This window comes from Rhinolophus sinicus, linkage group LG01, assembly GCF_036562045.2.
Source record: "Rhinolophus sinicus isolate RSC01 linkage group LG01, ASM3656204v1, whole genome shotgun sequence".
NCBI classification, from domain to species: Eukaryota; Metazoa; Chordata; class Mammalia; order Chiroptera; family Rhinolophidae; genus Rhinolophus; species Rhinolophus sinicus.
Genome location: NC_133751.1, coordinates 126,116,324 through 126,131,651, shown reverse-complemented (window position 1 = coordinate 126,131,651; position 15,328 = coordinate 126,116,324). Strand labels below are relative to the sequence as shown.

The 15,328-nt window shown below is 42.9% G+C and overlaps 1 protein-coding gene across 8 annotated transcripts in view; it reads right to left on the bottom strand.

The window, feature by feature from the left end:
• The window catches only part of MGAT5 (alpha-1,6-mannosylglycoprotein 6-beta-N-acetylglucosaminyltransferase), a 322,695-nt gene that overhangs the window by 176,250 nt on the left and 131,117 nt on the right, over positions 1-15,328 (bottom strand). For all 8 annotated transcript variants that reach the window (XM_019731135.2, XM_019731136.2, XM_019731137.2 and 5 more), the window contains one exon: positions 10,472-10,636. In XM_019731135.2, coding sequence (XP_019586694.2) covers positions 10,472-10,636 — 165 coding nt within the window. The remainder of the gene's footprint in view (positions 1-10,471; positions 10,637-15,328) is intronic.

The window sequence follows — 15,328 nt, the reverse complement described above, 5'->3', positions numbered from 1 at the left end:
CTGTCTTCCCTGGTGAGCTGAGCTCTACAGCACAGGAATTCCCTTCCCTACTCTGAGGGAGAAGGTATAGTGAGGGGTCAGGCACACTTTCCAGATTGCTTCAGGTGGCTGTGACAAGGGCTATCTGACTTCCACTGCACAACAGGACTTCCTTCTGTGCCAATTCCTATAAGGGCCTTCCTACCCTTATCCCCAGATGGCTACTGAGTGTAAAAGGCATTCCCAAGGCCAAAAGGTCAGGCAAAACCAACAGGTCATCTTGGACTAGAGTTGAATGAAGTTCTAGGTTGAGGGTCAAGAAAGGTATGGTGAGCGTTGCCAATAATCTCTTCCACATAGGGACGCGGTAATCCCTACGTTCACAACAGGAACCCTAGCTTCTTATCCGGCTGCATTTGCACTGCCTGACACAAGGCCTGGCACCATCCAGGCAGTGTTGATTGTATGAAAGACACATCAGTGCTTCCGTGTTGTATTTGTGGCCCCTCCCTTCTAACAAAGTATGAACCACAAAGGGCAGGGTCTTTAGGTGAGTGTATGTCAGACGCCTGTGAGGTGTTCAGTATGCATCAGCTCATGGCACCCTCACTGGCACATGAAGCAAGCGTTGCCATCACCTCCATTGTACAGAGAGTAAGGCCTGCAATGGTAAGTAAAACACCAACAGTGGGGAACTCAGGGCCAGGGGTTCTGCTCAAGGTTGTCTGATGTCGGAGACCAGGTCCAGCCTATGAGTGTCGAGTGGCTTGGAGAAATCCCCTCTCCTAGATCCAGTTTTCTCTATACCATATAGCACTAGGACTGGGTAGTTGACATACTCATCAAGAACTGACCATCTGCTACATGCCTGGCCCACGGGTTAGACCCAGAGCTGGGTCCTTAAGAAGTGCATGTCCCAGTGGCCAGAAACTTACTGAGCTCGGGCCTGGAGTGGTTTTTGTGCCTGGCCTTGAGTGATTTCCATGTATTAATTCATAGTCCTCAAAGGAATACCATGGTACAGGTACTTAATCCCCATTTGTAGATGAGAAAACTGGGTTTATCTAAGGATACACGACTATGAGGTGGCAGAGCTGGGATTTGAACCCACGTGGTCAGGGTCTAGAGCTTGTCTCTGAATGAACCACAACCCTATGGCTGCTGTTTAACAGGGGAAACATTAGCACAGACCCTTCATCTGATGTTCAACTGTGGCTCTTCCCTAATGACTGTTTCAAGAACCCACCTCCACGGGCACTAACGTAAAGAGAAAGTTCCTATTATAAATGCTGACTCCAAAATCTCACCAACGTGAAACAACAAGACAGCTTAAAACCAACTGATGGCGTAGCTGGCCAACTCTGACAAGCAAATAAAAATGTCAGCCCCAGACACATCGTCCCTCTGCCGGCTCTACCAAATGCTTCGGGTCCTCAGCTTGACAGCAATGAACTTGGGGGCTGTGACCATGCACATGACACTTGAACGTCCAGGCAAAGGAAGGACAGAGAAAGGAGACCACAACGAAGGTTAGTTCTGCTGCTCCGAACTGAGGGACACTCCAATCCCTCTTAATTATATTATCTAATTGGATATCTCTTTTCTTAATTTTTAAACTCAGCAAAGAATATCAGACCACCTTCACCCATATGCTTTATCTCTTCTTTTTCTGAGATACAATGAGAAGGGAAAAACAAAAACTAGCACCTGATTTTCATGTAGGTCACCTAATTTTAGAAGCTATGGATATGCAAAGTCAAAAAGCACAGCTTAAAAATAAAATCCCTCAAAACCCCACAAACCTAAAAACCTTTCCAACAACACAGACAGATAAGATTCCCCTGCCCCCATGAGAACAGCCTTAATTATAACATTTTTCTGAAATTTTAAATCTCAGGCTCTAGAATGAGTCTATTGAAATATGTGTCAATGGAAACAAGGTAAAAGACAAAATGGCAAAGACAAGGGAACGTCTGCAAGAAAGCATATGCTCTGCTGTAGCTGTTGAACATCTATTGAGTTAATACCATATGTAAGTGGATAGCACAACTGTATACACATATCTCATTAAGCCAAATGAGAGCAAGTGGGATCTGTCGTCTTCTGATTAAAACAAACAAGTCTGATTTTAGTATGTCCTGCCTCCCCTCCACAGAACACCCCTGAACACAGGTCTTTTCACACCAACAGTAAATTCTTCCCAAGTTCTCCAGGTCAGTTTCACAGTGCGCGTCCCTGAGGCTGTTCTTCCCACTGTCTCCCTTCAAACGGCTGGGGAGGAGCTGCATTCCCCATAGGGACACACACTCTCACTTTGTGAGGTGAAAAAGCTGTGTGTTCCTTGAAGGGTCAGTACTTAGTATGAAGGTAGTAAGAGTGGTGGGTGCCCAGCCTCTTTCTGCAAAAAACTATTCATTCAGAGCAACCTCTGACACAGCACAGCTGATTACAATTTTTTTTTAAATCTTAACTTACATTTTTATAATTAGCCACCAAGAAATTACAAAAGAAATGATCTTATGATGGAGGGTTTTCAGAAAGCCTTGTAAAGCACAAGCATTTCTCCTTTAAACAGTATAGCAGTCAAATGCCAAAGCAGGCCAATGGCAGACATGCCGATCCAGGACTGAGTGTGGCCATCACCATCATGGTAACAGCTGGCTCCAGGACAGTGGCTGACCAGGAGTGTGTTTAGAAGAGCGAGGAGCACACTCAGCTGGATGACTGTACTGAGAACCTGCAATTTACCAGGCTCCCAGTGAGGTACTGGGTTTAAAAGGCATTTCCTTTAAAAAATAGGATATTTTGCCCATGCGATTGATAGCTTACAGCCTGACTATGAAGGCAGGCAAAGCATGGAAAGTTCCATGGATACACAGAGCAGTCGTGAGAACACAAAGCAAGGCCACCAGAACCTCTGGGGTGGGAATGCGTCAGGAAGGCTTCTTAGGGGGAATAGTGTTTCAGATTCGTTTTGAAAAAGACAATAAGAGTTAGCCCGAAAAACAAAGGGCATTCCAGGTTGCAGACAAAAAACACATACATGTATAAGGGCATGGACAGCATGCTGTGGGCTAGGACAGTTCCTAGCAGGGCTGAAACACACTCTGCCACAGCAGCATTTCAAATGGGGCAGAAAGGTTGGCACCCCAGAAGCTTTGCCCTCTGAGCCCTCAAGGAGAGAAAAGTTAGAGTCAGGCTTCGGATGACTTTGGGAATCCAAACCATAATGTGACAAGGGTCTCTAATAGTCATACGTATTTAATCTGCTTGCGCAAAATCTCTTTAGGGACCCTCCCCCATCACGAAATCCCAGGGGTAACCTAAGTGATCCAGGCCCAGCCAATTAGGATGGCGCTGTGACTGGATCATGGATAGGCACACATCCCAAGCCAACCTGATCAGAACCCACCCCAAGAGTGCTGCCAGAAACCTAGACGCTCCTGGGACCATTTCTGCCACCACGGTACAGAGATGGTGTGTAAGAATGAAGCTGATGAAGAAGGCAGTACAGTTTCCATGTTTGAATCCAACATTGCTGCACTCAGCGTCAGCTTTTGAACTTTCCAGTTGTTACATGAGTCCCAAATTCTGCTTAAGGTAATATGAGGTAGACGTTTTGCCTCTTGCAACCAAGTGATTAGACAAATACATGATTTCCTGCTAAGCCTCTAAGTATTGATAATAAAGGTCTCGGAGTACTGACAAAAAAGGTCAATTTGGGAATTTCTTCAAGTCTAAAGCACTCAAATGCAATTATATATACATATGTTCTAATTTATAAGTCACTAAACATATACTAGTTATTAACTTTTTCACTGTCAGTGGCAATATTCTAATAACTAGTATTGCGATCTTCAGTCTTATATCCATCAGTGTTTCAACGTGTAGCTTTTAAGTGGTAATGAACAAATGCTCATATAATACTGACTTTGTACCAGGCATGTTTCTCATTTAATCACGTACTCATTGACTCTTCATAACAACCCCATGAAATGGGTACTACTATTATCTCTCCGGTTTTACAGATGAATAAACTCAACCATAGAAAGGTTCAGAGATGTGCCCAAGGTCACACAGGTATGAAGTGGTGGAACCAGGATTTGACCCAGGGCAGCCTGGTTGCACAAGTATGATCTTTCCTTGCCCCTCATCTCCTGAGCACTACGAGCCAACGTTCCAACTGCCTTTAAATTGTTACTGCCAACCACAGGGCTTGCAGAAAAGCATTCACACTCCCTAAATCCACCTAAACACGTGGCTACTGTCTTTGTACAATCCTGCTTCTTTTCTGGCTTGTTTCCTCAATAAATGCATCACCCAGTCGTCCTTGAAACTCTATCCCTGAGAATCATTAAGACAGCTCCTCCCTCGCCCTCTCCCATGGTCCACCAACTCCACCCTGACATGGGTCTCACGCACATGTCCAATTTCAGGTTTTGAACTACCTGAGTCAACTAAACCCTCTGTCACCTTGCTTCCACTATGACCCCCTTCGAAAGCATCCCACTTCAAAATGGCCATTAGTTTTTTACTCTGAAAATACAGGTCTCATCTACTCACCCTCGTCAGCCTCACTGCCAATAGAACAAAGTAGAAACTCCTTAGTTTTATATGGAAAACTCTTCACAAATATCCCAACCTACCTTTCCAGTGTTATCTGTTATATTTCTCTAAATATGCTGAGTAGGGTATGCCACGCTGTAAAGTAGATCTTTGGGGCCTGTCTTGTTTTCCTTAACTTATTTCATTTACTCTTTCATGTCTTGATAATTACATACTTTGCTTAAAATAATAAAATTTCTTCTAAAACATTCTAATTTAAATCCTCTCTCTCAGACTACTTTGCCATTGTTATTCTGAAATTAGTGGCTCTTTCATGAAAATAATTACCTCCTATCTAAGTAGGAGTAAAATACAGATTGCCAAAATTTTACTGATTTGGGTCCAGGAAAGGAGTTTCTTAAGGTCAGGATCCCAAAATAGTCTTCTCGGAGTTTATAAAATCTCTTACTTAGAGGTCTCGAAGATCAGTTTCAAAGCTCAGATGGCGGGGGTGGGGTTGGGGGGGGAGGCTTGGGGACTTGGGAACAGTCTTGCTGGGAAGAAGGAAGGAGACTTTAGGTCTCAGCTGGCCAATAAAGAAATTTCAACGTCTCAGTCATCTCTCTGCCCTAATCGTAAGTGGTAATACCAGATTCCAACAAAACCTTGTAGATCAGGGTTTCTCAACTATAGTACAATTGAGATTTGGGGCCAGATAATTCTCTGTTGTGGGGCTGACCTGCGCACTGTAGGATGTTTAGCAGCATACCTGGCCTCTAGCCACTAGATGTCAATAATACCTCTTCAGCTGGGACAACCAAAAATGTCTCCAATCATTGCTAAGTGTCACCTGGGCAAGGGTGGAGTGGGGTTAGCATCGTCTTTGGTTGAGATTCAGTGCTATAAATACACAGGCCCAAAGGTCGACATCACTTCTCCGGAACTGTATTTTTTTCCCTCTTCCTCCTCCTGCCCTCCTCCTCCATCATAAACACCTAAATGCCTTTGACCACACAAAGTGAAAACTATACCAATAATGACATACATTTTTCTATGAAGGTACCAAAAGAATTGTTTCTGACAAGTAGCCACATATTTATTGCTGCCCTTGCAAAGAATGAAACAGAAAGTGACAGGTAGCTAGGAGGAACACATTTGTTTCTTGCTCCAATTAAAAAGAGAACTCTCCGCAGTTTCATTTCTCCTGTCTCTCCACAGCATCTGGGGTGCCGCTGTCTGGCCAATACCTGACCCCGGGAAAGCTACCTGCTGAGTCACTGGTGGGTGGGGGTAGGACACTTCAGGTGCTACTGCAACACAAGTGATAATGTGGGTACACAAGCAATGAAACAGCACAGGTGCAACTTAATTTCAAGGTTCATTATCAGCACAAAAGGGGGGAAACTGCAGTTCCCAATGCAAACCCTGGAACTCAGCAGGGACGTTTTTCAATTTTCAAATAGTAAGAACAACAATTATGGTTCTTTTTATTGAGAACAGCATCCAAGTTCAAATACACTACACTTCAAACCCAACTACTAGAATATGATGCATGTTGCAACTGCTGTTTGGGCAATGCAGGGCCGCCTAATGTTCAATTTGGACTAAATATCAGAAAACAGCCACTTGAATTGTGCCTGCACCTTTGATTTTGTGGCTGTGTTTCCCAATTGGCCTTGCAATTGTAAGCAGTCATAACACAAAGGGGATGCTAGGTTTACGTTTTGCCTTTTAGCGAACGCCCAGTGATGGCTGGTTATTCAGCTGATGTTGTAAGACAACGACTGGGTTTTGAAGAGTATAAATGAATGGGAGTGAGCACACCTGTGCACGTGCCCGCACTCTCCTTTCCCCTTCGCTGTGCAGTACAGAGTTGTGCAAACATTACAATCTAGAGTTGTAACCATCGCGTGCTACGAAGACTCCATTGCACAGAATCACCTACGGGAAGCTCAGCCATGACTGACAAAAACAGAGTCCCGCTGCATAGGTGGGGTCTGCTGAAGTCTTAAAACGGGAAATGAGATACCAAGTCCCACTTCCAAGCAAATCCCCATAAGTGGAAATGAAGTTAAGAGAAACTATAAGAAGACACCCCTTTCAGAAGTAAAGCCAAATGCTCTCCTCCGTAATTCAGTCCATGAGGGCAGGATTTATAGAGTACCTTCTACAGGTCGGCTCTGAACAAGACACTGTGGGCAAAACAAAGATAAAAGCAGATGTTTTCCGTTCTCGGAAGGTAGGCATTTTCACTACCACTCATCCCTGCGTTCACCTTGCCCCCACATTAGTCCATGGCAAAGAACCATCGACTCAATCCTATTCACTCCACAAATCCGGACAAAAGCAGAAACGGTCTATCTGAAAAAAACTTAAGTATTGTTCTGAAAGTAGGTAATTTTGACAAAGGCACACTCAGGTCCTTTCAGGGCAGAAAACCTGGACAAATGGTGATTGGTTGAAAGGTGGGGATTTTTTAACAATGTTTTTTCCTTTTTTTGATTCACCTTCCTCTTCAATAAGATAAACTCAAAAATGCAGTTCAATCTGATTCTTCATTTTAATAAAGTTCATTTCCCCCTAAATTTCCCTAGGGGAACATTCACTTTCACATAAGAGAAAAAGCCCAAGAGTGATAAATTTGGAAAGAAAAGCCATTTTGGGTAAAAGCCACATAGAACACAGCTAAACAGAGAAAGGAAAGAGGACACACACACACACACACACACACACACAAATGTCCCTAAAAAGAAAATAAATTTAGGAAGCCCTTCTTCAACTGCTGTGGTGCCCAATTTAGAGGCAGTTTACAGCCAACCAGAAGATATATCAGCAAGCAATAAGACACACCAGTAAGCAATCAGAAACATCATGAGCAGTAAGACACCAGAGTAAGCAGTAAAGACACACCAGGGAGAACATTTCTGAGCAATTACCACATGTCTTAATGCAGAGAGGGAGAAAGAAAAAGTTCACTCCACTAGGATTGGAATCCAATCAAAATGAACTCGCTCACGGCTCCAGAGCCACTCCTGCTTTGGCGAGAGCGGTGTGAGAACCAGCAGCTCGGCCACTGACCAGAAAGGGGCACGAAAGCAATGAAGAGTTGACAGTGAACCAGGACGACGAACTTACGTTCTTGTCCTTCTTTCTGGCACGCTAATCTATGGACATGACAAATACAAAATATATGTTGGCTCTTCGAAAAGGTATAAAGGACCCTCCAACCTCTGGGGGAAATAAAAGAGGTTGCCTTTACTCTTTATTTCATATTGACATCCACTGTGGCCAACACAGTATCTAGGGAAGGGACACATATGCACCCACGCACACAGAGGGATGAGTTTTTTTTTGTTTTTTTTTTTGATACACAGGTCAACCAAAGGAAAAGACCCTCAAACATTAAAAAAAACAACAACAACAAAAAAACAAAACAAAAAACACAACAAACAACTTCCTTATTAAAAAGGTTATTAAATTTCCCAGGAAAACCGTCAGCTCTCTAGGAACCTCTAAGAAAATGATAGCACATTTTCCCAGATGCATACATTTGCAATAATTTACAAATGGAAGCAAGAAAGATGGAAGGAACATAATCTCTTCTTTATATGGCTCTAGGAGGTCTTACACTGAGCTTAGGGGATTCCGGTACCCAAGTTCCCCTTCTCCCAAATAATTAAACTCAGTAAAACCTGTGAGACCACTTACTTCTCAGGGATGCTGAGAAGATTAAGTAAAATCATGTGCCTCCAAGAGTCAGAAACAGTAACTGGTGTTACCAAATGATTGCTAAATGTTAGTTTCCACACCTTCCTACCAAGTTTCTTTCTGGGTCACAAATTCTAGTCTGTATCTTCTCCAAGAGGCCCTTATGCTGCAATCCTGCCTACCTCAACGTTTACCTTCCTGCGAGGAGCCTTCCACACTCACCCCCACTTACAGTAACCACAGTTTATTATTTTACATATATGTTATATTCTCCTAATTTGCCAGTAAAAATCTTGAATGCATGAAGTGTATCTCTCTCTCTCTCTCTCTCTCTCTCTCTCTCTCTCTCACATACACATGCACAGGCGCGCGCGCACGAAAGATACAAAGAAGTGAGAATGAGGTTAATTATTAAAGGCATAATTCTAAATTTTCTCCCATTTCCCCAAAAGAGAAAAAAAAAATACTTTGGATCTTTAAGTATTAGTAAAAACACAGGACCCATGGCATATGTAAAGGAGCTGCACTCAGAGCCAATGGTGCAGAGAATGTACTCAAGAGATATTTAACTGAGTAAGCTGGCTCCATACACAGGGTTGGGATCTCATTTGAAAGAAGTTGCCACCAACTCCCTCCCATGTCATTCCTTGAGGTCTACCCCTGCTTCTGTACCCGGGGCCCTGGAGTCCAGAGGGGAAAGTCTCCCTGAGGAGCATGGCTCACAAACAGGAGAGCCAGAAGCAGCAGCAAGATCTATCAGGGAAGAGAATGACAGCAGACATATTTACATAGTTCCTGCAGGACAGAGGCAGTGGGAGGCAGCAAAGTTACAAGCAGAGTGCCCCACCCACCTCCAGAACTACGAGAATGCAGAACTGCCATGAAATCAGATAGGACCTTTTCAATAGCGTTTCATATTGGGGACAGGGGTGGAGGAGTGGAGACTGGAGAGGCCTGGGTTCTGTTTATTAATAAGCACTCAACACAGTGGGAGGTTTTCTTATCTAATTACAGAAGCTGTTGGAAACTGCAGGCGAGGCAGGATTTATGGCCTAGACGACCCTGCCTCTGTGTTGTAATTAAAAGTTATTTTTAATACCTTTGTTTGGTTAGATACTTTGGAGTTTTAGAAATATAATCTGCAATTTAAAACTTGCTAAAGGGCAAAGAACATAACACACAGGTAATACAGCAAACTTACATAAGGTGAAACAATTAAATGTTTTGACAATGGAGGTGGGAAAGGAATCTCTCCTAATTAAGTCTGTGAATTTCTCTAAGAAAGGAGGCGAGAGAAACCAGCCAGCAAAGTGTACTAAACTAGAATTAAAAAATTTTTTAAAGTAACCCAGGTACTTATTTTATCCATTAACTGGAGTCTGGATACCACCTACCAGGGGCACTGAATGAGTGAGTATTCACAAGGATTCACCCAAAGTACCTAACCCTAATCCTCTAGCTCTTTGCTTTGCCCTGGGTCCCTAGGAAACCACAGTCGTCTGCCAAACAACAGCAAGCCCTGGCTCAACCACAGAGACCCAGAGGCCGACCCAAGGGCAGTGTGATGGAGGGTCCAAGGGGAGCTGTGGGCAATACATGTTGTGTATGATTGGGTTTTTTTTTAAATCTCTTCTTTCATGCAAGATTCCAGTTTCAAGAAGGGACCAGGCAAAATGAATCCCAGTGGGAACTACACAGTGAGTTCCCATCCATGAGGCATCCATGAGTGGCTACAGAATCAACCCAAGATCAGGCAGGGGCCATTTATTTCCTAAGTGCCATTTCCAGAATTTATATTTCTGCAATATACATGCAGGAGACATTTTCTACAATGGTGGCTCTTCTTTAACAATAGGGAGGAGAGAATCTATTATATGTAATAGACTTTTGAAATTGTCTGATGAAAATGGAGAAGAAGTAACTCTAACTGGCATGAGCTTCCGAGGTAATCTCTATATTTCACTTATCTGTGCTAGGAGTCTTCTCATTAAAAGTGAATTCCGGGAGCTCATTACGTGAAATATGTCACAGAAACCACCAGTTATCACACATCATGAGACTGTAACCGCATTTTAACATGTTCTTCAAAACTAAATTAAAAGTTTAGCTTTACAGAGGCCATACCAAGTTTATGGGATTTAGCTTATAACAATAGCAACCACTGCGCTTCTTTATTCTTTTCCCAGTTCAAATCAGGGTTCAGCTCCACCACGTCAGGGCACAGAATCGCCCTTCTTACCTGCCACATTAATTTTCTCAAGTGCTACCAAGCTGGGAACAGCTGTCGTAGAGTTGGTCGAGTTGGTTCCTGTGCCATTGATTACAAGATTGTCCACCTTCGACTCTAACTTGCCAATGCGCTGCAAAATATTATCCAGCAACACAGCAAGAGTTTTCTTCAAATCTGTAAAAGAAAATGTAGATAGTTTAAAAATCCTTTGGCCACTGTGTATTTGTTCAACGCACATGCTCTCTCTTTCTCTGAGATTAGGAATAAAAAGGGGTACAGTCCAAAAAAAGTACTGCCCCAAGACCTGTCCTAACAAACTCTCTATTTTAAAAGATGACAGGGGCCATCTTCAAGTGGCCCAGAAAGTACAAAACAAATTGGTCTGTTCTGGGATGCAAGTTGGGCAATTAATGACATAAACGTATTTTTAGCTACTAGGCTGATAGAGAAAACTCCATGTTACTTAGCATCCTACCAAAGCACTCTATTAAATTCCTCCTCTTATAATGTGACCGTTACTGACGCACAGAATCATAACCCCAAAGCGTAACAAAGTCCTGAAGTAGCTTCGGGATCAAGTTCATCGTTATTTTTAGTGCCGTGAACTCAAGTATGTCCCAAGTTTTTTTGCCAAGTCTTTATTTCTATTGGTTACATATAGTAATAATAAAAGCTACAGTTCCAGGTTTCCAAACATGCTAGATAACCCAGGTAACTATAATCAGATTTAGAAAAATACCTCAAGACTGGAGTTACTCATTTGTCCAAAAAATATTTATCAAACAACTACTATGTGCCAGGCACTGCTCTCAACGCTGGGGTATTCTCTCGTGGTACTTACATTTAAGAGTTGTGTTCCCTTTCTTACGTATCTGTCAGTTATACCGTGTTTTCCTGAAAATAAGACCTAGCCGGACCATCAGCTCTAATGAGTCTTTTGGAGCAAAAATTAATATAAGACCTGGTATTATATTATATTATACCTGGTATTCTATTCTGTTCTATTCTATTCTATTGTACCTTGTCTTATATTAATTTTTGCTCCAAAAGACGCATTAGAGCTGATGGTCTGGCTAGGTCTTATTTTCGGGGAAACATGGTAGTAGTACACTTCCTTTTGCACAAATAATAGTCATATTTTTACATGTATATAAGCATTTACTAAGTTTGTATACAAGGTATTCCATATGCATACACAGAGATGAACTTAACCCTTTTCCTCTGGAAATTCACAATCAAAGAAAGATAGACTGACTTGTACATGTGGGAAAGGCAGAAGGACAGTAGGATAGCCGTCCATGGGAACAGAATCCAGACTCATTTATGAACTGAATTGGGAATGGGCCATGGGAACAGTATACAATGTAGTAGCAGGATATAGTCAAGTCCTGAAGTGAGACAAATGGGAAGTTGCCACCTTCCATTGTGCTGGGAACAGAGCAAACTTGCTCTGAGCAGGAACTGTGATCTGGCCAGGAAGGAAACACACATCTACCATGCTTCCCCAAAAATAAGACCTAGCCGGACAATCAGCTCTAATGCATCTTTTGAAGCAAAAATTAATATAAGACCCGGTCTTATTTTAATATAAGACAAAGTATAATATAATACAAGACCAGGTATAATATAATAAAATATAATATAATACCAGGTCTTATATTAATTTTTGCTCCAAAATACGCATTAGAGCTGATGGTCTGGCTAGGTCTTATTTTCGGGGAATCATGGTAGTTAATTCACCCACCCCAGAGTACAGCCAACTAACTTTGGCTAAGATGCACCCGAGCTGCCCTATTCTGCCAGGTCGAAAGGGGAACTCATCAGAACAGAAATGTGGGTATGTAATTAACATGGAAGTGTGTGTTCTCCGTGGTTTACACACAACATCCCTGGAGCTGACTAAAAACTATAAATAGAAACAGAACCCACATCCTTATCCTGAAAGTCTGGCTTGATGTGCGTGGCATCATTTCATCATTGCCCAAACATCAGACTTCTTCACAATGCTAAGATCTGGGGCAGTTTGTTCACTCATCAATTCTAACAAGTATTTGACCAGGCCTATGTTTTGCTCTCAGTGTGTATCTCACCTACAGGCAGTCAGACAAGCTGGCCACAACATGAGAGCAAAAGGGTCAAACATATGATTATAACGAAGAAGGGTAGAAGGAAGCTAACATTTCCTGAAGGCCTATCATGTGCCACACACGTATAGAAGAAACCATATGTTAGTTCCACATTCTCCATGAGGTAGATATGACTTCATTTTACAGATGAGGACACTGAGGTTCATAGACATGAAGTGACGTGTTCATGGTTACACAGATAATAAGTCAGAACGGGCAGTTGACTCAGGCCTGCCTAATTCCCTGATGCTTCACTGGGACCAGGCAAAAGCCAAGAGCCAAGGTAGAAAGCCTCAGTCTTTCAGCCATACATTGGGGTTAGGGTCCCAGACTTTCGAGCCAAAATTCCTGGGTTTGAGTCCTCATTCTCCATTCCTGTTTCCTTATCTGTGAAAGGGTGATAATGATAGGTCTGCCCCTTTGGGATAGTTATGAGGGTCTAATGAGTTAACATTTATAAAATGTTTTAAACACTGCTTGGCACATAGTAGGCAATAATACATACCTATCAGCTAAATATATATATATATATACACACACACACACACACACCATCCTCTGGAATATGTTCTCATCCTTCCAAAAGAAATCACCCCCTGGGTAATGCAAAGCTTTATCCCTTTATCCAGAGTCATGAGATCACTCTCTTCCGAGGGCGGCAGTCCCACGGTCGGCATGACTCAGTCTGTCCCTGGCACATCATTAGCTGGCATGACAGCGGGAGTCAGCGACCAGCTTTGCTCTTACACTGAATCATTGACTGGTTCTCTAGAGTTCTGAAAATTGCCAGAGGCCAGCCACACAGATGGGGGCCACATTGCCATTGAGAGGTGGCTCTATTCAGTAGAGAAACCACTCCTCAGACAAAGGATATCAATCTCCCCCATCTCCAGCCTCTTTACCTGGAGCCTGTATTACCAGCAGGCGGTCTCTGTGTAAAAATGCCATTTAACTATTATTCACTAGTTAGTCAGACACAGAAGCCTGGCTGTGTTTGGGTTAACTCAGGGTTTCTCAGTTTCAACTCTATTGACACGTTGGGCCCGATAACTCTTTGTTGTAGGGGGTTATCCTGTGCATTGTGGGGTGTCTGGCAGCATTCTTGGCCTCTAGCCACTAAATGATGGTAGCAATACCCCCACTGTGACAACTAAAAATGTCTGCAGACATTGCCAAAGTCCCCTGGCGGGGGACACAATTTCCCCCATTTGAGAACCACTAACTTAGGCCCGTTCTTTCCACCCCTGGCTTCCCAAATGCTCCCTCTGTGGAGAGATAAGGGAGAACTCAGACAGAGGGGTTATGGGACAGAAGTGCAAGAAGCCATTAACTGAACTTGCATGACGTGTGACTTCCATTCACTGAGCCACTGGAGGCATTGCTACAAATAGACGCCATACTTCAAGGGCTGGTAACCTTTTGCAACAATGTCAAAAGGCAACAGGACTACTGGACAGAATCCCCAACCCACAGTTATTGGTGGAGCGCACCTTAGGCAGCAAACGAAGCTGTCACATCAGCATTAGAATATTCCTCCTCATTTCTGAAAATACAGTGCACCAGTAAGTGCGACCTATCTCTTGCTGACCCCACCTCGCTGAGATTTGTGACTCTGACATGGTACAACAGAATTCATGAGGAGGAGGAAGGATGCTGACATTCGCCGTCACAGCTATCACCCAATACCCCTACTGACAACGGCTACCAGTCTGTCATCACCATTCTGAGCTCTTGCTACGTGTCAGCTACCGTCCTCAAACGCTTCTCACAGATTAACTTATCTGACCCTGCCAAGAAAGGAAGTGTGATGCACATACTGTTTTTGCCACTCTCATTTCACAGACGAGCACAGGGAGGTTAAGAAATTTGTGCCAGGTGATTGCAGACCAGAGTCCATACCCACAGGCTGGTTCCAGAACTGACGGCCCCTATGGACCATGCTACATTGCCTCTAAACAACCATCATGGACCTGTTGGCCAGCAAGCATGTCTGACCTACTGCTTTTGAACACACTTACCAGGGATGAACCTCTGGGCAGCTGCCATGTCAAATCATATCCCAACCACCCTCAACACCTGCTGATGCCACTGTTCTGGAAGCAACTCCAACGCGAAAAATAATTTAAAATCTGCCTTTCCATCCCTTCTGCCTTAAAATGAAAATGGTACTCTCTAGGCAGTCACCGAGGTAGGCATTTTCTTCTTTCCCGATATGAAAGAAAAACGTTCATTTTTAACTGAAGCAGCTATTGGAGTCACTATTTCAAGACAGTCTAAGACAAGATAAAAGATACTTGATGACAAGACCATCTACACATCCTTACCAACTGACACAGAGTACATTACAGTACTCAGCGTGTGTTACGTAAGTGAATGAACCAACAAGTGAACGAACTGCAGTCTTCCCACCAATAAAGCTACATCAAGTATACCTTTCTGGGTGATGAAATTATGCCTCACCTTTGTATTTTAGTTGAACTTAAAAAACTAAGGATTTTATTGCAATTTTAAACTAATACCGGAGTATTTTTGTTTCTCTTTTAGTCTTAATGATAACCCATTTATCCAAAAAGACTATATACTCGAGAATACTTTCTATAGAGTTTAATAAACAAATGAGGGTGAAAATATTCCTCAAAATTCCCATATAATATTTGTTATACTTATCACTGTTTTACAGTTATTATAGCAGTAAAAGGTGTCCTCAGCAGGATTACAATTTTCAATTACTAACAAGCTT